We start from the raw sequence: 27,614 nt of genomic DNA, 5'->3' as shown, positions 1-27,614 counted from the left end.
ATATTGAATTTTTATAAAAAAAATTCAAAAATCCATAGCTATGAAAAAAAAAAAAAAAAAAAAAAAAAAAATTGGAAATTTTTTTAAAATTTTTAACCTCTTTCATAATTTGCCTTAATGACGAAAACAAATTCTAGTAAAAAGCAAAAATTCCTTAATTTGGGTGGGGGTACAGCCCCTCCAACCCACGGCCTGTGAACACCCCTGCTGTTCTGATATAGTACATTACACTGATGCAAGATTTATCAATGCACTTCTGGGGGGGGAAATATTTATCTTCAGGTACTACAATTAATGTTATATCTTCCACAAATATTTCAAATCTTTGAGAGCCGAGCAAGGTTTTTGCAAGATCTTTGAGACATTCAAACTTGATGCAAATGAATTCTTTATTTTCTTCAACAATTTGATTAATAGTATTTAGATATTTCTTTTGGCTTGTCTACTCACTTTCAATCCTGAAAGTAAATTTTGGGGAGTAGCTTGCTCCAAATCTCTGAATAATGCATTTTCATAACTGAACTGAAAGACCATACCTTATAAGAATTTGGCTAGAGGCTTGGAGTTTGCTATTATTTCTCTTTACTGCTGGTTGGCATGATTGATTATTTGGCGCATCATAATCATCCAATTCTCTTCTATAACCACCAAAAATGTAATTGTGTTGTTTCGATTCATCTTTTTCTTTGTCCAAAGTAATTATCCTTTCTTTTTTTCTCTCTGTTCGTTTTGCCATTTCATCTTTTCTTTCTTGTCTTGGAACAAATTTCGTATAATTATCTCCATAGGACTGACTTCCTCCCTTGTCAATGGATGAACCAATCATGAGTTTCTTAAAAAAGTTTTTGATCAATCTAGAAATGAAATTAATTCTGTGGTATTTTTTTGAAGGAGTCACATGTGGAATTTTTCACTTTGAAATAACTTATTTTCTTATTCTTATAGCAAGAACGTAAATCAATATGACATCTTTTCCAAAAACGTACCAAAAAGTTCATTACTAGATTGGTTTTGTATATTTATCTTCTTTACATGGTCCCTGATGACAACCAATCATTTGCCATTTTTTTTGCTTGAGGTACTTGGTGTAGAAAGGGATGATATCCATCTCCCAAGTACTTTTAACATTCCTTACGATTTCAAGAGGTTCTTTACTTGAAAGTCTTACTTCATTGGGATGTTGATTTTTAAGGTAGAGGTAACATCTCATTCAGTCTAGCTTACTGGGCAGAGCATTCAAGAGGAGATCGGAGGGACTTCGAAATAAAAAGTGCTCCTTGTTCTTGAAGCCATGATATGTGCAAATAAGTATTATTGGTTTGTAGTTAAATCAATTAAGAGATTGATTTTATAAAACAAGGGATATAATCATAACTATTCATTGCGTAGTTTTTTCCTTTGTTATTCGAAGTACGCAGTAATTAACACTATATTTCTTTGTTAAGGTCCACAAGTGTAGTGAAAATCTCATTTTTTAATAAACAAATCCATTTTTTTTAAATATTTTAATTTTTAAGCAACTATTACATGTCAAAAAAAAATTATTGTGCTAGTAAAATCATTTTTGGAGAATTTTTATAACTAATCACATATGTTGACCAGAAGTAGGCCTTCGATTCTTTTTGTCCTTGCAGGGAAATAAATATTGCAGGACATTGTTACCCAAACTAAACCTATACTTATGGTGGAAACAGATTTCGGAATGGTCAAAATTGGTTTCATAAGACACACTCTAATATACATACATACATTACAAATCTTTGTCTTGTCCTTGAAATGAGGTCGTACGTATGTCCTAGAAAGTGGCATACAATATTTGGATTTATTTATGGAATTTATCAATAATAATAATAATAAAATTTTATTCTTGTTTTGTTTTATGTATGTGAAGGAGCTCAGATTAGATTCAAAAATCTTTTGAATTATGATTAAAGTATTTCAAAATGGCAAAAGCACTCGCATGAAAAATATACTTATGTAGAACGTACTAGATTAGAGTGATTAGCGTGTCCTCCTTTTTTATGTCCACTCTGTGGACATTTACATTAATTCATGACATGTCCCGGGTTTTTTTTGTGAGACAAATATCACATTTTGAAAATGGGCTTAAAATAAAATATAATAAAAAATAAAAAAAAGTATAAAAATTCAAAATTTGTATTTATATAATAGAGTTTGTTTGTGTATGTCTATTATAAGTGCCCACACATCTTTGAGCCTAGGAAGCGGAAACTTTCCAATGGTGCCACTTATGAACCTCGTCAGGCTCAGACGAGGGTGCCATTTTTTTTTAGGGGGAGGGGTCATAAAAAGGTCCTATTCTATACCCAATACACAAAAAAATGTTTATTATAGCTCAAGGTAACTGGATAGGGGGTTGACTTAAAAATCCAACAATGACTGGCCTCTCAAAAAACAAATTATCAATCCCTCGAATTGTCACTCATTATATAAATTTTAATCACTTCTTCTGTTTCTACCTCTTATATATCAGGATAATCTGTGACTCTCTGCTGTTTTCGGTTGAAGAGATAACCTCTTATGTAACTGACTGCTTTAAAGGAACTCGGATATCGTTCTCCCAGAGGCATCTCCAGCTCCTTCCTTTGTTGAGATACCGTTGGAAGATATATCTTTATTCATTATAAACGAATTTTCCGGACTGAGATATGATTTTCTTATATTTTTATGCATTAAGTTGACAAAAGATCTCAAAAATCTTAGGCGAGCATAAGTTCAAAAACTTGGAAAAACCTTTATTCAAACTCAAACTATGTAATTATGAGGCTTAATTGGATGATATTGCACGGAACCTCGAAAATTCATTTCCCCCAGGACAGTGGTTTCCAAACTTTTTTGCCCCAAGGCACACCAAAAGACAAATACAATTTTCTTGACACACCTATTTTTATTAAATTATTCATTCAAATTATTTTATGGTATTGCAAATTATTTGTGGATGTCACAAATCGTACAAATCACTTGCTCTTGCAATATTTCATTTATTTTATACAGTGCTCCCTGATTATTAGATTCCTTTTTTTTTCTTTATACTGTATTGGTATATTATTCAGGGATCACTATATACAGTGATGGGTTTTAATCCATACACAAATTCTTATACTTTTCACACTAGATAGCTTTTCAGTCGAATCTATGTTTCTTTTTAAATACTTTTTCACGACACTTAGAAAGATTTTTTGTAAAAAAGCAAATGTTTATTCAATTCAGTCAAATTGTATAAACTCACGTTTGAATGCCCTAGTTCCCTTTATAGAGCATCCTTCTAGACTGAGTGGGAAACCCATTTGACTCCGAATGAGGGAAATGCAGGATCATTTATGAAACGCTGTCTTGTGGACTTGACTTGAGGAACAGAGGGAATGATTTTAAACCTTAGAAACTATCTTTTTTTACGAGCATGATTAAAAAGGAAGTTAGGAATTATACTTATACGCCTAAATACCGTATTACAATATACTATTAAAGCTAATGCACCATTTTAACTATTGCAAAACACTAAACCGAGTGGTCACTTGGAATTTCAACATTTTATATTAAACTCTATCAATATATATAATTTATTCATTAACAATAGAATGTCAACAAAATTAATACTATAAATAGATCTGTATCAGAGCTCTATTAACGAGTAATGTAGCCTCCCTTAGCAGCAACGATGGGTTCCAGGTGGAGGAAGATGCCTGGCACTCGCTGTGGAGGTAGTCCACTGTCATGGGATCCCAGTGCTGGCTGACGGTGATTTTGAGGGCATCAGTGTTTGGCTAATGGACACTGCGGGTCTTCCCCTCGACATGCACTCAGATGGTGTAGTCGAGGGGGTGGGTATCAGGGCTGTATAAGGCTAAAAATGTGAAAAAGAGTACTAAATAACTCGCAAGACTAATTCAAAAGAGTCTTGCAACGGAGGAGATGGTTTTTTTTTGTCATGCTGATGTCAAAAGTGGGCTCTTCATCCTCAGAAGGAACTTTCCATTTATTTTTTAAAAGCTCCCTTGGGAGTCTTTTTTGAAACTCTGAGATCTATTGCATAGGCCTTTGGACTTGAGGGGATTGCCTGAGCTGTTTTCTTTAACTTATCCGGGTCCATTTCTTCCTTTTTATAGAGTCCTTCATCTTTTCCAACGTTTCGAACTTGCTGACGGCGAGGACGGTGGTCCTGAGGACGCCCAACTGTTTGGAGTGCACGAATGGAAATTCGTAGATCACGTTCAACTGTCATTTTCTCTACTTTTACATAAGCTAGAGAGCTCAGGTGTTTATTTTTTTTTTGTAACTAATTGTTTATAATTCAATATACGGAAATATGAATTAATTTCAATCACTCAAGTAGTAATCGTTCATATTTCAATGGATCCCCCAAATACTTACCGGTACATCATTCCATTATGTTTTGGCGTAATTTTTACCATACTCTTGCCGTTTATATATATATATAAAAGTTATAAGATATAAAGATATCTTGACCATTTTAAGCGAAGATCCTAAGATTATATTCCAAACTTTGGTCCATTGAATCCTCTCACTTTCACGTTCTCCCAAATAATATAATTTTATGCCTCCTCTGTAATTATAATAGATTGATTAAAGAACAAAAAATCTTAAAGTGAATCAAAAACCTAGCAAGATTTTTTTCGTATTTGCAAAAAAACAAAAAAGTTATGGAGAATAATTTCGTTGAAAGAAAACAACCTTGATAACTGGTTCATTTTTGCAAATATTGTAAAAAAAATATATGTAATAAAATGCTCCAAAAATTGAAAATACTCTAGGGAAAAGTTATTCAGAAAATGACAGATATTTCTATTAAAATTCCATTTTTTCTTGTCATATTTATATGTTAACGAATCTCTAGACAAATTTTTAGAAACTTTAATATTTTACAAATCTAATATTCTGTTGAAAATTATTTTTTTTTGCACCTGAAAAATACGCAACTCTAATTTTCAGCGTTTTCTTTTTTGCCCTCAACTTTTTAGATTGTGAATAAATGTAGAAAACGTTTTTACCTGTCTTTTACAGGACCTTGTATTAGTATTTAAAAATCCTCATGTCGAAGGAGTAATGCGGCGTGTATACTTACCTAAAGGAGTGTTCTACAAACCATGAAGAAGAAACCATTTCTAGAGAGACTGAGTGAAATAATTCTCAATGAACAAACATGGATACTCTTGATATTTCTTATTCCCCTCTCTCTTCTCTACGATGTCATCTCATATATCCTATTCATCTATGATCGAATCGCGGGTATGACATTTCAAACCCATGAAGACAAAATTAAAGATGTTCAGAGACAAGTTCGTAAGCGCCTACAAACTAAGGATAAGCGTCCAATGTGTACATCCAGACCCGGTTGGAAATCCATTACTTTTCAAAAACTCATTTACAAGAGTAAATGCTATCAGGTACTACTTTAATCATATCTAATTTATACAATACCCTTTCTGATTGAAATACTCCTTATCTCCAATAACCAGATCAATGTCAATATGTCAAGTATTTTGTCTGTGGATACATCACGGAGAAAAGTGATGGTGGAGCCGCTTATCGATATAGGGACTCTCAACGACTACCTAATTAATCTTGGTTGGACTCTACCCATTGTGCCTGAATTGGATGAGCTCACCATTGGTGGCCTAGTAATGGGAGGTGGCATTGAGTCCACTTCGAATAAGTACGGTCTTTTTCAATATATTTGCTCAAAATATGAACTGGTTATGCCGGATGGATCTTTGGTTACGTGCAGTCCAACGCAGAAACCAGAGCTCTACTGCTCAATCCCCTTTTGCTATGGGACTCTTGGACTTCTCACTGCTGTTGAAATAGATATCATTCCATATAAACCTTATGTGAAGTTGACCTATACTCCTAAACAGAATTTAAATGACTATGTAGAAGAGTTTTCTAAAGTGATACGGGATAATAAGGTGGATTCTATTGAGGGTCTTCTCTATACAAAAGATAGTGGAGTTGTGATGACGGGAGTCTTTGTGGATAATCCAGACTCTGCTCCTTATAATCCCATGGGTAAATGGTATTCGGAATGGTTTTATACCTATGCTAAAAAGATAACTGATAAAAATGAAGTCTACACTGAGATTGTTCCAACACGTGGATTCTTTCATCGACACAACAAATCCTGGTTCTGGATAGTTGAATTTGTCTTTGGGAAAAACATTAATCACCCTTTTTTCCGTTACACTCTGGGATGGACCATGCCACCAAAGTTTTCCTTCATCAAATATCTCCGACACAAGTTTGCTCCACCTGGGATTGTGGATAGTTTTGTTTGTCAAGACATTGGATTTGAACTGGACAAGTTGAAGGATGCTCTAGAGTTTGTGGATGACAAGACCAAGGTGTATCCTCTATGGCTTTGTCCAATGAGACATATTGTTCCGGAGCATTTGAAGGATTTAAATCGATTCGAAAAGGATATGATTCACATTGATGTCGGGATTTATGGGTAAGGAAGTTCACAAGATGAAGTTAGCTAACTATTGTCTCTCTCTTTTTTTTCAATAGATTTTCTCCGATCCCAAAATTCAATCAAGTGGACACTCAAAAAGTATTGGAGAAATACTGTCTTGAAACTGGAGCAATGGTGGCTCTGTATGCTGAGACACAGCTGACCTCAAAGGATTTTAATCAAATGTTTAGTAAAAGTATGAAAATCTATAACAAAGTCCGTAAAGAGTATGATTGTGAAGATAACTTTCCAAATGTCTATGAAAAAATTAGTCGACTCGGACGGTCCACGTTCACATAAGCTATAATATTGTAATATTTGGTTATTTTATTAAACATAATATCTGTATGAATATTTAAAAAAAGTTGTTATTATGAGCCTGAATGTGCATTTGCACTCGTGCAGTTCGAATATTATTAAATAGGATCAACGATTCTAATTTTCGGGTCACTTGCACAACTCATGGGCGGGGTGTATTATTGGATAGTAAAAGGGGCGTATGCCACTCAGGCAAACAGTGGTGTTGGCTAATACACCACCATTTAAAATGGAGGTTTACATGTAAAGCCCGCGGGCAGGATTTATTATAGGACACTAAAAGAGGTCCTTAATGATTATAGAAGGGCTCCTTGATACTCAGTATAGGAGCGGCGATTGGGTTTGATCCAACCTATGGAACAATGGTTTACTTGCACCTACAGGGCGGGTATATTAGTGTATTAGAAGGGCTCTTTGATACTCAGTACAGGAGCGGCGATAGATTTTGATCCCTTAGTGAACAATCGGGTCACTTGCATAACCCATACGCTGGTTTGTTTTATATGATAACAGAAGGTCTTCGTGATACTCAGGATAGCAGGTGGGGTAGGTTTTGGGCCCCATTAACGACCAGCTGTCCATTTACACCAATTGTTGGGTGAGGTTTATTTTGCAAAATAAGGAGGGGTCTCTCGATAACATTTCTTATTATACAATAGTTTGATTGTCTGAAAATAATACACATTTCTATGACAATGGCCACAATTGTCAAATTGCATGCAATGAATTGTTTATCAATCAAACTTCCCACAATCATTTTACCCGACAATCTGAAGGAATTGTAAAATCACCATTCTTTTGGGAATTTTCTAGATTGCCCCGGCATTTTGGGCATTGTCCGTAACATATATACAAAGTCTAAGAATGACAAAAATCTTTTCTTAAAAAATGAAATCAATTACAAAGATTATTTCACAACTTTAATATTTCATTCAAGTCATAATATATGACAATTCTACAAAATGTAAATATTGCTAAAATAGGATTTCGTCATTTGGTACTTTTGTAAAAGGTAAAAAAAAAAAAAAAAAAATGGGAATGAAAGTTATCCTATTTTGATATCAAATCACTGAACAATTAACATGATTAGTGATCTAAATTGTTTGTATTTTTAGCTCCTCTGTTTTTTTTAAATTGATAATCTGAAGAATACATTTTCTTTTCCTAAGAAATTGTCATTATTATTTAATTCTCCAGTAGTTAACTTCATTCAATTCTATTCAAAACCTGTTTTAACGTTCGTGTGTGCTCATATAAGACGGAGCGTACCCCTGAGGATTCCTTGCGGAGTTATAATTGTAATTCCTTGTTGGACTCAGAGTAGAATTGGGGATCGAGATCGATCGGAGGAATTCTTGGTAATGGCCTTGTTTATATCCTTTTCTCCTTCCTCTCTTGTCACATCGGATTGTAGCTGATCTAATGATACGTCATCACAGCTAAGCTGCTTTTCTAAAACATTCTTCAAATTGCCAGGGTTGTCATGCTGATTTTCGGGTTCTTTTTTTTACACCTTGTCCATTATACACACAATTTTCATCCCTACTTAAGGCACTACTGACTTAAGACCCTTGTTATTATCAGATGTCTCTTTTATCATTTTAGAGGAAGGAAATGAATTACTGCTGTATTTGGAAATTTGGATTTGAATTGGGGATCGACCTGGTAATAATTCTAGAATGTGTCCTTGTTACTTTCTGTCTCCCCTCCTCCCTTGTCACAGCTGATGTTGGCTGATCCCAACAAAACATTCTTTAAAATGTCAGGGTTAACATGTTGATTTTCTGTTGATTTTTTTTTGAAGATGCCCATATTACAAACGATTCTCATCATTGGTCATGATTCATCAAAGGGAAACTATTTTAATAAAGAGGTATATTCTTACCTGACAACCCCACTCCCTCTCTTTTTATGCCCCTACCTGAATGTAGGTCATTTGAAAGTAACCTAAGGAGCGTTACTTCTACCTTTAAATATTTTATTGCGTTTTTGGAAACGTTCAAAACTCAAATAATGATTGCATATATTCCTAAGTGTAAATTTTAACCTTTCTTCCTCAAGAAAAAGAATAAATTCCTTGTATGAGTCAACAAATCCCTATATATGATTACTCTTCATCATGAATTACACCAGAGGGAAAGAAAGGAATAAGTTCAATGATTTTTCTATTTTCTATACATTAGTCGTCATAACTAGTAATGCAAATCCTGTTTTATTTTGTTCTTTATTAATATAATTTTCTTCTATATTCATACCCTTGCTCATTGTGATGGGGTTTTCAATTTTTTATTATTAAACTAATTCGATTTTCAAGCTTTATTATGAGTAATATGCAGTCAACAAATAAAAAGAAAACAGTATTAAAAAGTATTGTAATTCCATGGTTATTTGATTTAAAGATAATGAAAAAATGCTACCTTGAGCAACATTCATACCCCTGACCATATATCAACCCTAAACGCGTAAATCTTGGTTCTAAAGCTATGTAATGGCATGTCAATTAAATAATTATCTTTTTTGTTGACCAAATACTCAACCCTGATACAAAATTGCATGTTTCTAGAAGAGTATACAAAAATCAGGTGACACTCAATTTTTTGTCATCATGGTAGCTAAGAAAGAACTGCGGCAGCATCTTGTATGTAACCACAGTGAAGGAAAGGTTAAAAAAGTCATTTCAAGGCAGTATGATGTCCCTGTGACAACCGTACATTAAATAATATACAACGAATACAGGCTTCACAAAGGAAAAACATTGGTAGCGTGGTAAGAAGCGTAAGGTGCCCCCCCTCCAAAAATAAATTTATGTCGAAGGATCAACATCAACGTCCAGACCACTACTAAGGGCCTGATGGAAACTCTCTACAAGGCAGGGATAAAGATGTCACAGCCTACCATCAAGCGAGTCTTGCACAACGGATATCTCCATGGAAGGCGAAGGGGGTGAGGGAAAATTGTACACGCTCTTCAAGTCCTTGCTAGAGATTATATTTAGCAAGATTCCACCTTTAGATAAACCATCTTGCTGTCAAATGAGGCAGAAGTAGAGTTATTTGTAGGCTTGGATCCGTTCACACTTTTTCCATTCATTTTCAGAAAATTTTCTGTTCGTCGTTCATACGTTCATTTTTGAACCTTTAAAAAAAAATATAAGCAAAAAATGTTTGATTCTCTAGAATAAATTCGGTTCCAATTACCCGGTTCGGACTAATAGTACAAACTTAACATTCTAGCATAATATTAGATTTCTTACCAACAATTTAAGCTCTCTTGCATCATTTTGCATCCTTGGCCATGCTCCCGGGACAGAAGCCCTCAACGATGGCTGCACTGTGTTCGTATTTTCAAGGATTTAATAAGTATTCTTTTACATTTTTGTGGTTTAAATCTGATTAGCACAGTTTCATAAGCATAGCTCTCAGGGTTACTAAGATATTGAGGTCATAACTTTAATATGAAAGTAGGAAACGAACAAAGTATAGTTGTAAGAAGGCGTCTAGATCCTATGTCTAGTTAAAAATTCCCTATTACATAATATGCGTACGCGTTTTGCGTATGTATATACTCATGGCTCAGTCGTTGAGTATGATGTTTTTATTTCCTTATTTTTGGTTTTAGTACTTTTTTCACCCAAAATGGTAATGTTACAAGTTAGAGATACAATATATCGAAAAAGTACTTGGGTATATGACCCCTACTTAAAAAAACAAAGAAAAAAAAACTTACATGACCGTATACTATTCTGATAAAAAAAGCTCTGTTATTTTCTAATTTACAATTCCATTCTCAAATTTATTTTTGTAATATGTGGGTACATATTAGTGTATGTCCACTAGAGATGGCACTAGTGTCGAGGTTTTGGTTTGTTAGTAGCATTGTGTGGAAGAACACACACACACCAACTGACAGGCTGATCGGTTTGGTATTCGTTTGAATCGAAGAATTGTTTAGAAAGAGTATGTCAACAGCCTTTTGGACTTGCAAGGAATAATCCTCATCGACTATCTGGAAAAGCGTAAAACTATTACAGGTGCATATTGTTCATCGTTATTGGCCCATTTGAAACCCAAGCTGCCCACGGTTGGCCAACAGAAAAATAGACACATTTTCCATCACGACAATGCAACAGTCCATACCTCAGCAGTTGTGGTCGCAAAATTAATGGAAATAGGATTCCAACGCGTGATGCCCACAGCACTAGCAATCTCACGCACCTTCACTCTTCTGTCATCCATATTCATATCATGGATTTTATCAATGATTTCTGGAGTAGTAACCTCAACAGGGCGTCTAGAACGTTCAGCTTCACTTGTGCCCATATGTCCCTAATTAAAAGTTTTAAACCACTTGTAAACTCTTTTAATTGAAGGGCCAGACTCCCCATAGTGTTTATCAAGCTTCTTTATAGTCTCCTGAGCCGATTTCCCTTTCATACAGGAATGTTTAATCAACACATGAAATTCTTGTTCGTTCATATTTTGAAAATCATTAAATTTCCTAGATTCAAATGAATGCCAGACAGAAAAAAAGAGACCGATCCGGCTGAAAGTTGGTCTATGTTCTTCCAAGAGATGCTACTAACTAAACATAACCTCAACATACCCCATTAGTACCATCTTTCGGACTATGCACAGACTTTTCATACGACCCTCCTATCTTAAATGTGAATTTTATTTACAATCCAAATCTATCGCACATTTGTTAATGAATTAAAGATGGTGTACACGAAAAATGTAAAATCTAGCAAATTCAATTTTATTTACTTGGTATTCAAAAAAGGTAAAAATATCTATAAAACTAACATTCTAGTGATTAGATTATACTTATCATGGTATGAAAATTTGAATTGTCTATCTTTAATATTGGAGAAGAAATAGTCACCCAAATATTGAAAATTAAATATTTCAATTCAAGCTTTTATTCGGATATGTTTTTGTGCTGGGTCAACGAATTGCTAGGGCCTAAGATCAGTCTTCATTTATTAAGACCGGAAAAAGGGGACTTAATTGTTTGTCAAGAGTTAATACCAAAAAAAAAAAAAAAAAAAGAAGCGATATACTCGAAGAGAGATACTTTTAACTGCATCATCAATCACAAGAGATCCTCGAATTCAGAATTCCGTAGTCGACTAAGGTAGTGTGATTGCTCTGCCTCAACTTTTTTCGATCTTGCTCGCCATATACGTAGTATTGAGGTTTGATACACTGAGTCTAAATCCAAAATTTTATAAAAATTAGCAAATATCGATATAGGGATGACGCATTCTAATTTTGAGTCGGTTTTATTACGCAAAAAAATAATCATTTGTTCTTCGTTTTCTCTTTTTCCTATGGAGGAGTATAATTACTTTATGTTCCTATAGTACCACATGAAAATAATTGACCTACTCGGTAAGAGACGCCTTTTAACTCATTGTGTGTTTCTGAATCTACAGAAAATGTTTAAGAAATAGTTTTTTACACAACAGCATCGAAGACTAGAGAAACTATCTGCGACTAGTATATCTATTCTATGTACAATTGTTGAAGAGAGAGTTTTATGGCTTGCTTGTAGACATCCTATTGCAGTAAGACTACGTACATATTCATGGGATGTATATTAAGAATTGAATTAACAAAAAGGTAACCACAAATAAAAAAAAGTAGTCTTTCGCTACTTCGAATAAGTAGATAAATAGACCCACAAAAAATATATGATAGTTTCACTCTGCAAAAAAGCTTAAGAGTTTGACAATTCAAGAAGGGCCAATCAAGAATTAATCCATCTTACATTCATGAATCTTTATGAAAAAAAATAAAAACAATAATCAATGAATTGAAGCTCTTCACAATGCTCAGTAGTGAATAGCAAAAATGTTTTGTTCATTTACAATGATGCTACGATCAGGTCAAATTTTTTCAATTGACTCACAAATAGTTTTTAGCCTACACAAATTGAAAAATCAAAACAAGTTTTACATTTATTTGTATATTGTTATATTTCTTTGTGCATGACTACCCAGTTCTCAACGTCTGCCCTTATAAATGATTTAAACCTCATTCATACCGCCATGGTATATGAATATAAAAATATGCAGTCTACTTTATCAGGAGCCCCTATCAAGGCAATGAGGTATTTGACAGAATTTATTGGGCAAGATAATTAGGTATTATTTCGAATATTAAATATCAGTTCTGATTTTTTAAAGACGTATTTAAATGTACATCAAAGAGTAGTTATCTATCTGTTGTAAAAGATGCCACAAAAAGGGGAGTGAAGCCTTTCCACGACTATCTAGGCACATTAGGAAACGAGTAAAACTTTCAAAACATACTACAAGTAGTCGATAATTGTTGTGGTTGCTTAGACAACCAGCGTAAAAATCAATTGGAGTATGAAAAGGGATATATAACTCTATGTGATTAAAACCTATGTATATTTAAAGAAGAAGTGATTCAGATTCGTTTAACAATAAATTAGATTTGGGAAAAAGTAATTTCGTATTTCCCGCCACCTTTTTTAACTAAGGCCATCTTTTTCATTTTTGGCCACATTGGATCATACGAGAAAGCCTTTTAAAGTTATAAGCGAATACTACAAAGGTTTATAAACAGTATTGCACTTGGCCAGTTGAGTCCTGTTCTTTTTTTTTGTGATTAATCATTGAATATTTTTTTATAATATAAGCTTTGATATTCTTCATCACTCGTTATTATGAGTAAGTTATATAAGGGTCTAAAGAAAAGTATCATTTTTCATCATTTTTCAGCCTAAAAATAGAAATATATCGAGTTCAGAACAAGAGTCAGAATCAATCAAAACACGTTGACATAAGTGTTATTAATCCTACGTTTAATTTGGGGATTGTTTTGAGGGTAAAAAATGACTCTTAACGATCATAGTCCCAATTACTATGATCCTGGATAATTCAGCATTCATTTGACTGAGAGAAAAACTAAGATCAATTTTGGATTTTTGTACTCACAGATAAATTTCTATTTTGTCTTGAATTCATTTGTATAAAAATGAGTGTTTCACTGTGTAGTTCAATATATTTAATACAAATTGTCCTCTGATCCTCACCAAAGTTTTGAAGAGTTGCTCGAAAGGTTAATGCTCAAGACCAGTATCAAGGCCAATCAAATGCTGTAACTTTTTTTTTAATGGAGGAGAATGATGACGCTATTATAACGTGCATTCTGGAACTTGTTTTAATATATACATACATACATTCATCCAGACAGACAAACTTACTTTATTAATATACACTGGCAAAGAAACAGTTTTTCATTTTTCGTTATTATCTTCAATGTTTATGACTTTATCAATATTTTTTACTTTAACCTTTTTGAAAATTATTATAAACAATAGATCCATAAAATATTTTTTAATTATTTGTCTGTAAAAATCCAGCTGTTTTATCCAGGCTTAATTTCATATGTCCCGTTTCTCTCTGGCAAGTATGAGAGATTGTTAGTTAATTCCTTCAAAATGGCTATCATTCTATCCTGAAGGCAGAAGCGATTCCTTCTGGTCTGCTATTAATTGGAAGGAAGTTTGTTTTTCCAAAAAGACAACGCCCCGAAAAAGTACATCCAAGCTATACAAAAACGTCTTGGATAAGAAAGAAACCTCTCATATCTTATTTATCATGCAATGACTAGCTCAATCTTCTGATTTGAATACAATAGAGCTATTGTGGGACCTCCTAGACAGTAAAGTTCGGGGAAAGTACCGGACAAGTGAGCAGGAGTTGTCACACATTTTGAAAAATGCTCAGAGTTATATCACTCTTGCCTATCTTGAAAAACTAACTCAAGAATCCCAACAGTCTGTAAATTAGTTATAGCGGCAGTGGGAAGATTTTTGAATGAAGCTAAAATTTAAATTGAAATACTTTGAGTCCTTAATTAATTTTAATTTCTTAATGTCCCGGGCAACACCGGGTAAACTTACATTTATCATTTATAAAGTACGACTTATTTGGCCTAAAAATTGGACATCCAGAGCGCCAATTTTTTGCAAACTCCTACAAATATGAGGACATTTCTCAGATAAATCTTAAGGATTGTGACACTTGTCCAGGAAGAGCTAGAATACTTTTTTAAATTATCCATTTCAACGATCATTTACATAGTTGGTTTTGATTAAATTTTTTTTGAAGAGTTAATAAAGATTGTTAAGAACATAATTAGATATTCTTAAGGAGCTTTTATAAAAAAAATCGTATGCATTATACATGAATGACTCGACAAAATGGTTACTATAAAATGACTTTAGTTAATAGTTAATTTGTCATGCACTTGGTTAGTTAATTCATTCATTTGATTAAGTATCGTTGATATGTCATATGTATGTTCCGTGAGCGGACTATGGGCCAAAAACATTTTTGCCAAAGAACATTTCCCTGAAAGCCAATTTTCTGAACGGATATTTCGCAAAAGAGTAATTTACCGAGCACATATTTTACCAAACTGTCATTTCACTGAAGAACCAGTTGGAACATTAGGCCCAAAAATGATATTTAATATATATTGATATATGTTATTGTATATTTTAATGGCTGATTTATTATTTTTTTTCACCAAAATAATACCAGGTTTGATCATTTTTTATAAATCAACCCCCCCCTACTATTTTAAAGAGGATGGCTTTTGCTGAGTTCGGAAAGAAGATACTGACTGTCCAACGAGATATGAAGTAGACTTTGTGTTGATATTCTTCCTCTGATGATTGCTCGCAGTTAATTAATTAAACTTCATGACAACCAACTTGAGCTCTCTAGTTTTCGTACAAGTCGAGAAAATGAGACTTGAACGTGATCAACAAATTTCCATTCGTGTACTCCAAGCAGTTAAGGGTCTCCAAGGGCACTGTCCACACCATTAGCATGCCCGAAATGATAGAAAAGAAGAAAATCTCTGTCAAACTGGCCAAACTGGACCCGGAGGATTTAAAAAAACAGCTCAGACCAATCCCCTCAATTCCATTAGGGCCCATCCAAGAGATCTCGGTCTTTTACACCAGAACGTACAAAGAGCTAACAAAAAGTTGGCGGAAAAAGTCTTGTGAGGATAAAGAGGCCACTTTTGACACATCAATGAAAGAAACCCTTCTCTTCCGTTGCAATACTTTTTTTGAATATTTCTTGGACCCCTATGACTAAGCCTTTTGGGTGCATGTCGAGAGGAAGGCCTGCAGTCTCTGTCATCCAAACATCAAGACCCTCAAAGCCACTCGGCCACACTAATGATTCAGAGAGCCCAGACACACATTTATAGTAGTAATTTTGTTGAAATTAAATAGTTAATTAATAAATTATATCTATTTGAAGTTTAAAATTCAAAGGTTTAAGGTTTTGAACATGTTTACATAGATTAACAATCATTATTAATAAGATTTAACAGTTAAGATTTTAATTGACCACCTGGAATTAGTGGATAATATTAATTTTCATCTTTGAATATTGGCCCCTTAATAAAAATAAAAGTTCAATAACCTCGTCTAGAAGAAGAAGAAAATGAGAAAAAAGTTTTCTTTGACATACATCTATTTTGCCAAAAAAATAAATAATAATAATGAATAGCCTGTTTGTGAGATCTCTAGTTTTACCTTAGTAGAGTAGTTGAATGTAAAATGAATTTGATATACGCAAGATTTGACGCAAATAGTCTGATAAAGTGTTATGTGCCTTGCTAGGCGCGAGAATAATTGTTCTACGTGAGTGTAGCCTGAGAAGTTTCCGATCTAAAAATATAGAAATATTCTTTGTTAATTTTTTATTTTATTTTGTGACGAAGTCTCCTTGTAATTATTCACGTTTCTCCCGGTGATGATCCTATCTCTGTAACCCGTTCAAATAGTAATCGGCGTTTTTCTCTGCAAAGAATTGTTCACAAAACACTTTTTAACTAAAAAGGATTGCATTCCTATCAATCAGGTCCTGATTAATTTTGTCCGTATTACTTTCCTTAATAATATTGAAAAAATGGATTTGCTGTTATAAAATTCAGTTCTTTAGGATCCCAAAATGTCCAACATGAACAACGCAACCGTCACATAAAAACACACTATTACATTTGTTCGAGGTTGCTCACATTTAAAGGCTAACAACATCCGAGAATTTATCTTTTTTTTTTTAAATATGTTTTTAATCGTAATAGATAACTTTCTCATATTTTTAATAAGATTTACCTGCATTAAAATATAGTAATTATCTATATACTGCAAAGAAAAAAAATATTTCCAAATATGTTTTCCCATAAAGCTTTAATCTTTTAAGTATCTACAATATTTTCATTATATTACACTTCCTTTTTGCAGATTTTATCCGACCCTGTCTTTAAGAACACATTTGAATATATATGAACCTTTTTAGGAAAGAAAATTAATTCTTCAGACTACAAATTCAAAAAAACAACAAAAAATAAAAACGGGCCAGCTAAAAAATTTACACAATTTACATTAATAACTATGTACATATTAAGGCATTGCTTCCCCGTTGCTTCCTAAGCTATATATAGGAGGTAAACGTAGAAGGCTGAAGCAATACTTGAATAACGAACAATATACTCGTGTATACGTAGCGTATGCGGGTATGCTTGCTTGAAGGAAATTATAGAACCCCACTTCCATCTCCGACAATCTTACTTTAAAAAAACTAGAGGAACATGGTTAGTTGGTCGTTGATAGGCACTTGAGAAATGGAAGTAGTTTATTAAATAGGAAACACAGTATGGACAAAGCAAAAAATTCAAATAAAAAGGATCGCAGTTCTTTTGAAAAATTATGTCTATTTATTCTCAATGAACATTCCTGGTGTCTAATATTCATTCTGGTGCCCATTTCTCTTGGCTATGATCTTTTTTTTAAGTTTTTAAAACTAATTAATTCCATCATCGGCTACTCAAACGCATCTCATGAAGAAAAATTAAAAGATGTTCAGAGACAGGTTCGACATCGCCTTGACACTGGGGATAAAAGACCCATGTGCACAGCTCGACCGAGCTATAAATCCATTACCCTTCAACAGATCACCTATAAGGACACGTGCTATAAAGTAATACTTAGCTACGAATTTCCGACTCAATAACTAAGTCATTTCTTTCAGATCAATATCAACATGTCCAATGTTATAGATCTGGATACCAAAAACCAACGAGTCCTCGTTGAGCCCATGATTGATATTGGAACTCTCAATGACTACCTTATATCTCAAGGATGGACTCTTCCTGTTGTTCCTGAGCTGGATGAACTCACAATTGGTGGACTTGTTATGGGAGGTGGGATTGAGACCACTTCGAACAAATATGGATTGTTTCAATATATCTGCACCATGTACGAATTAGTGTTGCCAGATGGGAGTGTTCTTAAATGTACGGAGAATCAGAATGAGGAACTATTTTGTGCTACGCCTTTTTGCTATGGGACCCTTGGACTTTTAACGGCTGTTGAATTAAAAATTATTCCATATAAACCTTATTTGAAGTTGACTTACATTCCAACTGGATCCATAAAGGAATTCATTCATGAGTTTGAAAAAATTGTGAATGATGAGACAATTGATTCCATTGAGGGGATTGTCTACTCTTTCGATAAGGCTATTCTCATGAAAGGAGAATTTGTGGACGAGTCTGTACGGAGTTCCTACCCTGTCAACTCCATAGGTCGTTGGTACAAGGAATGGTTCTACACCCATGTTGAAAAGTTTCTCAAAAAGGACAAGGAGTATACCGAGCTAATTCCTACGAGACATTTCTTCCATCGACATAATAAGTCCTGGTTTTGGCTCCTGAAGGACATATTCACCAACTTTTGTAATCACCCCATCTTTAGATACACTCTAGGGTGGACCCTTCCTCCCAAATTTTCATTCCTAAAGTTCTTGAGACATCGCTTTGTTCCTCCGGGAGAAATAGATAATTTTATTTGCCAGGACTTTGGTTTTGAATTAGATAATCTCGAAGATGCACTCCGATTTGTTGACGAACAATGTAAGGTTTATCCATTATGGATTTGTCCTACACGCCATTTAATACCTAAGCACCTGGAGGACTATAGTCAATTCCATAAGGATACTATTCATATTGATGTGGGGATTTATGGGTGAGTAATTTTGACGACATTATATTCTCATTTTCAAATCTATAGAGCGTTTTCACTGACGTCATTAATAGCATCTAAATTTAAGGGAAAGTCCATTTTACACGTTGATATTTTTACTATATAAAATGGACAAATTTCTAATATTGCGGGGGAAGCAAGGTCTTTGGAATTTTATATAAAAAAACTTTCCGAAAATTAAAAAAAAATATCGTAATTTTTTTGGAAATATAATTTAAAATATTACTTTTTTTGGAAAAAAATATTGACTATCCATAGGTGTTATTATATCCCAATAAATTCAAGTTAAAAAAAAAATCAAAAATCCACAGCTGATTACAAAAATTTTCAAAAATGAAATCTCAAATATTAATTTTTTGGAAAAAAAAATAAAATATTAACTTTTTGGGAAAAAAAAAATATTCAAATGGTGAACTTTTTGTAAAAGAAAATCAAAAATTAAAATTTATAAAAAAATAAATTCACAGCTATTTACAAAAATTTCAAAAATTAAATTTTTTTGAAAAAACATTTCAAAAAATCCATAGCTATTTACAAAAAAAAAAAATATTTTGGAAAATATTTGGAATATTACATTTCGAAAAAAAAAATAATCAAAAAATCTACAGCTATTAACAACAATTACATTGCTGGGAAAATATTTTAAAAATCAATTTGTTCCATTTTGTTTTGTTTCCAATAGTTTATTACTTTTCTTAAAAATAATGACTGATTTGCTGTAAGCTGAATTTTGCTGCTAGAGTATTTTCAAGTTTATAAAAAATAACAAGAAAAAACAGGCGAGGAATAATGTCAAAAAAAGAATCAAGAATTGTTAATTTAAATTGCCCGCGCTGAATGGATTTGATATATTTTTTTTGCAGGTTGGCAGCACTTTTTTCAGTACGATGCCAAGTTGGAGCACAATTTGTAGACCAGTTTGCTTGCAACAGCCAGATATGTTTGTTTATCTAACTCCTCCTCCACAATTTTTACAATGATTTTTTTCTCCCTCCATTCTGATGATTTTTGGCTTGTTTACATGTCCTACACGCAGACCCACATCTCATCACCACTTACGATGCTTTCACTGAACGTTAGGTCGGAATACGCACCATCAATCATATCCGAAGATATTTGCTCACGGTACTGTTTTTGCAGAAAGTTCAGCTTTTTGGAACAAGCCATGTAGTGACGCCTACCGTTCCCAAATTTTCAATCAGAATAGTACAAACTGAGTCGTGAGATTGTCTGGCAACACTAATTCGTACATGGTGCAGATATATTGAATCAATCTAAATCTGTTCGAAGTGGTGTCAATCCCACCTCCCATAACAACTCCACCAAAGAGATAGCCGCTATGACGATTTTTTTGTTCAATAATTTCGTTCATAGTAAAAATCGTGGAGCACTAGTGAAGTAGACTGACTTATCCAGCTGTTACAAGCAAACTGGTCATCAAATCCCCCTCAAACTTGGCATCATAAGGAAAGGCAGTTCTACCAACCTGGGAAAAAATGTTTTTAAATCCCTTTAGCACGGGCAATTTAAATTAACAATTCCTGGTACTTATTTGGCAGAATGTATTCTCGTTACCCGGTGGAATACTCGTTACTCCCGTGAATATTAGTGCCACTTGTTTTGCTCATGGGTACGAAACCACAAATTTTTGCCTAACTGATGATTTTGGTATGATAAAGGCTAAAATTTATTGATTTAGGGGGACCCCTGATACTACCTTACAGTTTTTGCTAGCTAACTAATTATTCAGTCAAAAAATCATATTTTATGAAAATCCTGTTGCAGCCGTGCCTCCCACTGCGTGTCTCAGGCATCATTGCACGAACAGACGACATTAATGTATCCAAAGCATGGCAAGCTCCTATATTTTCTTTGTATTGTCAAGCTAGTCCGCCAACTTGACTATATATAAACGTGGTGTACCTCGTGTACACTGCGTCGGTCTTCAGTAATAACACTCTGAACGATTGTAAAATAAATTGGAAATGAAACTATGTAGTTGAACAACTCCTCTTGACCATTGTCTCTACTACTACTTTTTATATCATTCGACCAGAAATGATCAGATTATGCGGTCTCTTATGCGTCTATATATCAAACGTTTTTCGGAACACCTCCAGAAACAGGAGGTAAATCTTGGCCAATTCTCTGGTTTTTATCGGGTTTTGTGAAAAACAGTCAACACGCATGGAAGTTTACACTATAACAACTCAAAGCACTTGATACTAATCATTGTACTATTTAACAAACCCCTTAATTACAAAAATATGGCCGTGAAGGAGATTGGACTTTGTGGAATGCGTTTTACCTAAAAAAGCTGTGAAGCATTTTCATTATTTTCCTTGATCTAGAAAACAATCTGTACTGTTTGCAGGTTACATATGATTACGGTTTTAATGTGAGAGTCCTTCATTTAAATTAAAAAGAAAGCATCGTCAAAATTCTAAATTTCATAAATAAAAATACCAATTCGGATTATATTAGGAATATGAAAAAAAATAATCATATTTTATAAATACTAATTGAAAATTTGTCGTAAAAAAAATTGTTTTTCCCTTTCTCTAATTAGTAATATCAAGATTCACATTCTCAACTAGCTCGGATGAAGCAGATTTCTTCCTCTTTTGGATGCAAACTTTTTTGAATCCGTAATAAAAAATACATTTTGAGCATTGTACATTTTTTTTATAATATTATCAAAAATGAACAAGGTTAGAAACATTATTTTGGATGAGTTAGAAGTACATACTCGGATTTTAGACGCACCACCCGAGTTTTTGGTGTCTTTTCTTTGTTTAATTTATAAAACTAGATTACCAATTTACGAGTTTGTCTCGTGACACATCACTAATTATAATGAAAAAGGGGGTTATTGCTATAAAATTTGATTGTTTTGGGTCCCAAAATGGCCAACATGAACAATGCGAACGTCACATGAAAATGCTCTATTACATTTGTTCGAGGTTGCTCATATTTAAAAGGCTAAAAACATCCGATAATTTTTCTTTTTTAATATATGTTATAAAATAATACTTTTTAAAATTTATAATAAGTAAAAATATTAAATAATATTACTTTATTAGGGTTCAGTAATTATCCATATTTCAGAAATAAAAAATAACATTTGTAACCCCCCCAAATATCCAAATTAGTATCTAAAATTTTTGTAAATGGCTATGGATTTTTCAAAAAAATTCCAAAAGCCAAATATTACCTTCCAGATGCTTTTAGTATTAACCATATTTTAATTTGATTTCACTTCCTTTTTACAGATTTTCTCCGATTCCAAATTTAAAACAAGCAGTAACACAAAAGGCTTTTGAGAAATATTGCTTGGAAACGGGCTCACTTGTGGCTCTTTATGCGGAAACACAGCTGACTTACGAGGAGTTTCATACCATGTTTGCTAAAACCATGGAAAATTATTATAAATTAAGAAAACGATATAACTTTGATGATGCATTTCCAACTGTTTACGAAAAAGTTAGTAAATTAGGACGATCTCCAAACACATGAGCCTCATAATGAAAATCAATGGTTATAGCATAGTTTCATATAGTAGATTGAAAACAAAAACAGTAGTTGTAAAGCACGGATATATTATTTTAGGGTTATTAACTCAAGAAGCAAATATATTATATTGAATATGAAGAAAAGTTTCAAAAACTATAAAAAAGCGTACGTTGTCATGGAAAAATACACTCAAAGTAAACAATACTTGTTAAATTAGAATAGTTTTAAAACAAATATTTCAAAGATAAATAAAAAAAAATCATTTCTGTATCCGTCTACTCATTTTTAATTTATCAAAGGGATTTCAAATATCACAACATGAGCTCTCAGATCTAAAGCTCAAAGTAGATGAAGCTTTATTCCGTCATTTAATATGGTCTTTTTCAACTATTTAAAAAAGTAAATGATGAGTGATTTAAATCCTTTGAAGGCTCAGCTGACCCGTCTTATGGAATTGGTAAACTGACGAATGAATTTTCTTTTGCTTAGAGGTTGTCATTATTATAATTATCAAAAAAAAATTCAAATATATTCAAAACTGGATTGAACATTCATCTATGCCGATAAAAGACGGAGTGTAACCCTAAGGATTCGTTGCAGAGTTATAATTGTAAGTCTTTGTTGGATTCAAAGTAGGATTGAGGATCGACATTGGAGTAATTCTAGTAAATTTCCTTGTTTATTTCCTTCTCTCCATCATCCCTTGTCACAGCTCATTAATGCTGATCTAATGAAACGTCATGAACAAATGTGAAAATCCAGTGTGGAATGGGCAATTAAAAAAACCGAAAATCAATATGGTAACCCTGACAATTTGAAGAATGTTTTGGAGGATAGACTTTTAGTTGTCATATGGTTTCATTAGATCATCTACAATCAGCTGTGAAAAAGAGGAGGAGGAGAATGAAAAAAAATCTGGGCATTGGCAAGAGTTTTATATGGGACAAGGACTGACAATGATAACTCGTTAACAAATCCTCAGGGTTACGCTCTATGACACACGAATTTTCAATCAGGTTTTGAATATAATTGAATCTTTAGGAAAGGATGTTCACTACTCAGGAATGGAATAATAATGACAACTGCTAAGGAAAATATAATTCGTTCTTTATACCGGGCCGTCCAAAATTATTTACCGATGATGTAAATATACTTTTTAAGAGGTTTTGTGGCAACCAATCTAATTGTTTCGTATTTTTACTGTTAAAATAAACAAAAATCCTTCCTGTGAGAGCGTAACAACTTCCACACGTGAAACCATGTCCAATCAGGAAACAAAGAGGATCAAAATTGCAGCCCTCCTCCGAGCAAGAGTGCCTCATAACAACATTAAGGAACAGGTTGGGGCCTATTTGAAGACAATTTACAACGTTTCCAAGCGCTTGGAGGCTGGGGGTGATCTCAAGCATTCCCCTGGGGCTGGCAGGAAGCCCACTCTCTCAACAAGGAAAGTAAAGGCAGTGTTCAAGAGGACTCTCAACAGGTCCATTGCCGACATGGCCAGAAAGATGGGAACGTCGACATCAACTGTTTCAAGGGCATTGAAAAGGGCAGGAGGAAAGTCCCTGAGGCGTACTGAACGCCCTCTGCTAACTGAACGTCAGCGAGAAGTCAGACATGAGCGTGCCAAGAAAATCTTGAATGATATCAAGAGCTCATCTGGACGCATCCTCATTTTTTCAGATGAGAAAACTTTTACGGTCGATCCTGTTTTCAACAGGCAAAATGACCGTGTTGTGAGCTTTGGAGATGTTTGGAGATCCAACGGGAAGGCCATGAAGCCGGTATGGTTCCCCACTGGATCAGTTTAACAGCTGAGGATTAGGTGAAGATTCTGGCGTCCAAGGTCCTTCCGTGGATCAAATCCATAGTAGGCAACTCTCCTTGGGTTTTTCAACAACATGGAGCACCCACCCACGCTTCCAAGAAAGCTCAGGAGGGGCTCAAGGACAACATGAACTTTTGGCCAAGGACTACTGGCCCCCTCAGAGCCCAGATCTGAACCCACTAGACTTCCCTATCTAGGCGCACGTGGAGACCAAGGCCTGCAAAAAACGACACAAGAACATAAATGTCTTAAAGGCTGCTGTCAACAAGGCCTGGGCCTCCATGGACGCCGATTACATCCAGCAAGTCTGTGGGAGCTTCCGACGTCGCCTGACCAGTGTCATTGAGTCAAATGGTAGCTACATTGATTAAATTTGATCACAAACTATTTTATGATTCTAAAAATGTATGAATAAATTGTTTCTCAAGTCATTCAAATGTCATTATTGTCCGCGATATGTTCTGAACAAAAATCGGTAAATAATTCTGCACGGCCCGGTACTACCAATTACAAATTAACTGGCCAGCTAAAAAAGACACTGGATTTACATGTATGGTCATGAGCAAAGGTGAAAATCCAGTCTGCAATGTGCATGCTCAAAAAAAGAAACCGATAATTAACAGGGTAACCATAAAAATTTGAAGAATGGTTAGGAGGAGAGAAAGAATATTGCTCATGACGTTTCATTAATCAGCCACAATCAGCTGTTACAAGAGAGGAAGGAAAAAAGGATATATCCAGGATGTGTGCTGTCTTTTAAATTACTTTTTGTTTTTGTCTCTCCTATTTTTAGATTGTTTTAGACTGTAAGAAATGAATAAAAGAGACATGAGGTCCTCTCATGACGGTCCAATGACTGAGAGGAACTCGAAGCTGTGAGGAAAGTGATAAACAGAGCTCCTTGGAAAGTTTAGATCCAATACTGTTTTTATTGAGGAATAATGAAATCTTCACAATACTTCACTCCTTTTTGTTTGTTTCTTCTTGGCCTGGATTTCGGGCGGTTTATTATCCTCATAGTAAATACATATAAGTAATAGCAATCCTTTCTAAAAGCAACAACCAAACAGACAAACGTTTCAAATAACCAACATACATATATTTAAAATAACATAAGCTTTAAAATGCCGAAATAAATATTGACATATCTAAAAATAGTTTATCATTTAAATTAGACCATTCATAGTCAATAAAACTACGGGTCAGAGCTTAGGGTTTCTTGTCAATCGATTATAGTTTATAACTTGTAGATACAAATTTTAGTACAATACTATTAGACCTCATTATGTCCCACAACAAGTAAATATCCCCTGCATTATCAATTCCCAAATATTGTCTAATTCTCATGCTTATTTTGTGAATATATCATACATGACTCCTTACTTGTTACTTGGTATTAATTATTATACATTACATTCGTCAACATCTTTCAAAACATTCTCTGACACCTTTGTTAGAAATCTTCTACATGCTTATTTTTTTATATAATTTGAATACACATCTCATGAATGGAAGTTGACATGTTAATTTAAAATATAATACCTTCTTTGTATCGGTTACAAGACCCCCTGGACATTCACCTCTAGTCAACTTTACTCTCGAAGAAAAAGGATTGGGTGTTTGATTAGTTATATTTTTTATTTTTGAATAAACTCACACAAACTATTAACTATTTGACAACATTGTTCTAATACTGTGAGAATGACATAATGTATTTTTCTTCTGAGGCCCAAAAATTCGTTTGGGACATTCTGTCTTTTCATCTAATTCTACAGGCTCAGGAAATACTGATTCATCTTCGGAGACAAACTTTTATGTTTGGGACTTTGTAATGTTCTGCGAACACCACTTACAGACGGAAGCAACGGACCGGAGTAAAGTTAATAAGAATACCTTTGGATTGGGGGTACTATCATACACTAAAACATATATTCTGTAAGGGATTACATTTAAAAGGACGTACATACATTTGAGTATTAAAATATACAAACTCGTAAAACACCTATCTATTTAAAACAAATCCCAACGTCATGATATAAAACTAAATAAAAGACAATACATAACACCACCCCTCATTCAACTTGTACTTGAGGACGAAGTTGATTCATGTGTCTTTTCACCATTCCTTGAGGGGTCTGAACAGACCACAGCACATCTCCAATCTTCTTTTAACACTCCAGCTACCCACTTGGGCTGGCGAAGGCCGTACCAACGGCACCACACGGTCATTTTGATTTTAAATTCTTTCTTTCGTGATGAAGGAGGAGAAGGAGACGAAGGATAAGGAAGAGTTACAGGAGACGGAAGGTATCCATCCAATCGCGTGCGAATGCGGCGTGCGCCCAACAGCTCAGCCGGCGTGCTCCCACATTCTAACGGCGTTGCCCTGTAGGCAAACAAGATTTCCTCTAATGCAGCACCTATGTTCTTCTTTATTCCATTTTTAATAATTCTTACTCCTCTCTCAGCCTGCCCATTGGACTGTGGATGATATGGGGGAGAGAAGGAATGGGCTACCCCCCATTCGGACATCTTAGTTTTGAAAAGATCACTAGCGAATTGTGACCCATTGTCCGAATGTATTTTCTTCGGGAATCCAAAACGCGAAAACCACGCAAAAAGTTGCCTAAGTGTAGCCTCTGACGATGTATTCGTCATGTACGCCGCTTCTATCCACTTGGACCCAGCATCCATTAGTATTAAAAAATCTTTCCCCTTTATTTTTCCATAATCCACGTGGACTCTTTCCCATACATTTGCAGGCGAAAAGGGAGTGAATTGTGACGCCGGGGCTGGAGCACTCTCCTGACATGTACGACACGCTGATACAAAATCCTCGACATCATTATCGAAACCGGGCCACCAAATCACACTTCGAGCAACAGATTTCATCTTAACAACGCCTCGATGCGTCAAATGCAACTCTTGCATAAACTTTCTTCTCAAGGGAAGAGGAACGATGAGGCGGATACCCCAAAACAACAAGCCATTCTTGAGGGACAAACAATTCTTCCTTTGGGAGTAGGCCCTGAGGGTGGTACTGTCCCATACACCCGTTCTAGCAGCCTCCACAGCGCTGCAAAGCTCTTGATCTTCCTGTAACGCAGACAGGAGGGACGATTCAGAAGAGCATGAGCTAGAGATAGCTCTACATTGTAATAATTCCGTGGGATCATCCAGACACGGAGGATCGTCGACTGGTACGCGGGAAAAAGCATCCGCGTGGGAATGGTCGATGCCTCTCACATGTTCGATTGAGTAATCAAACGTCGACAACAACATTGAAAATCTAGCAAGACGGGCAGAGACGACACTTGGCAAGTCTTTACATGGGTTGAGAATATATTGGAGTGGTTTGTGGTC

General features: G+C 34.5%; 2 protein-coding genes across 2 annotated transcripts; both read left to right on the top strand.

Annotated features, from left to right (window-relative positions):
- The first annotated feature begins 4,999 nt into the window (after window positions 1-4,999).
- LOC121126039 (delta(24)-sterol reductase) lies at window positions 5,000-6,854 on the top strand. The gene is made up of 3 exons (XM_040721329.2): window positions 5,000-5,426; window positions 5,499-6,487; window positions 6,547-6,854. The coding sequence occupies exons 1-3, from the start codon at window positions 5,127-5,129 to the stop codon at window positions 6,788-6,790; spliced, it is 1,533 nt and encodes a 510-aa protein (XP_040577263.1). The 5' UTR covers window positions 5,000-5,126; the 3' UTR covers window positions 6,791-6,854.
- Window positions 6,855-17,276: 10,422 nt separating this feature from the next.
- LOC121126089 (delta(24)-sterol reductase) lies at window positions 17,277-22,693 on the top strand. The gene is made up of 3 exons (XM_040721387.2): window positions 17,277-17,846; window positions 17,898-18,892; window positions 22,183-22,693. Exons 1-3 carry the CDS (start codon window positions 17,523-17,525, stop codon window positions 22,424-22,426), a joined length of 1,563 nt encoding a protein of 520 aa, XP_040577321.1. The 5' UTR covers window positions 17,277-17,522; the 3' UTR covers window positions 22,427-22,693.
- Window positions 22,694-27,614: the final 4,921 nt, after the last annotated feature.

The sequence above is a fragment of the Lepeophtheirus salmonis genome, chromosome 11 (assembly GCF_016086655.4).
Source record: "Lepeophtheirus salmonis chromosome 11, UVic_Lsal_1.4, whole genome shotgun sequence".
NCBI classification, from domain to species: Eukaryota; Metazoa; Arthropoda; class Copepoda; order Siphonostomatoida; family Caligidae; genus Lepeophtheirus; species Lepeophtheirus salmonis.
The sequence above is the reverse complement of the archived record's forward strand: the minus strand, read 5'-3'. Positions and strand labels throughout refer to the sequence as shown.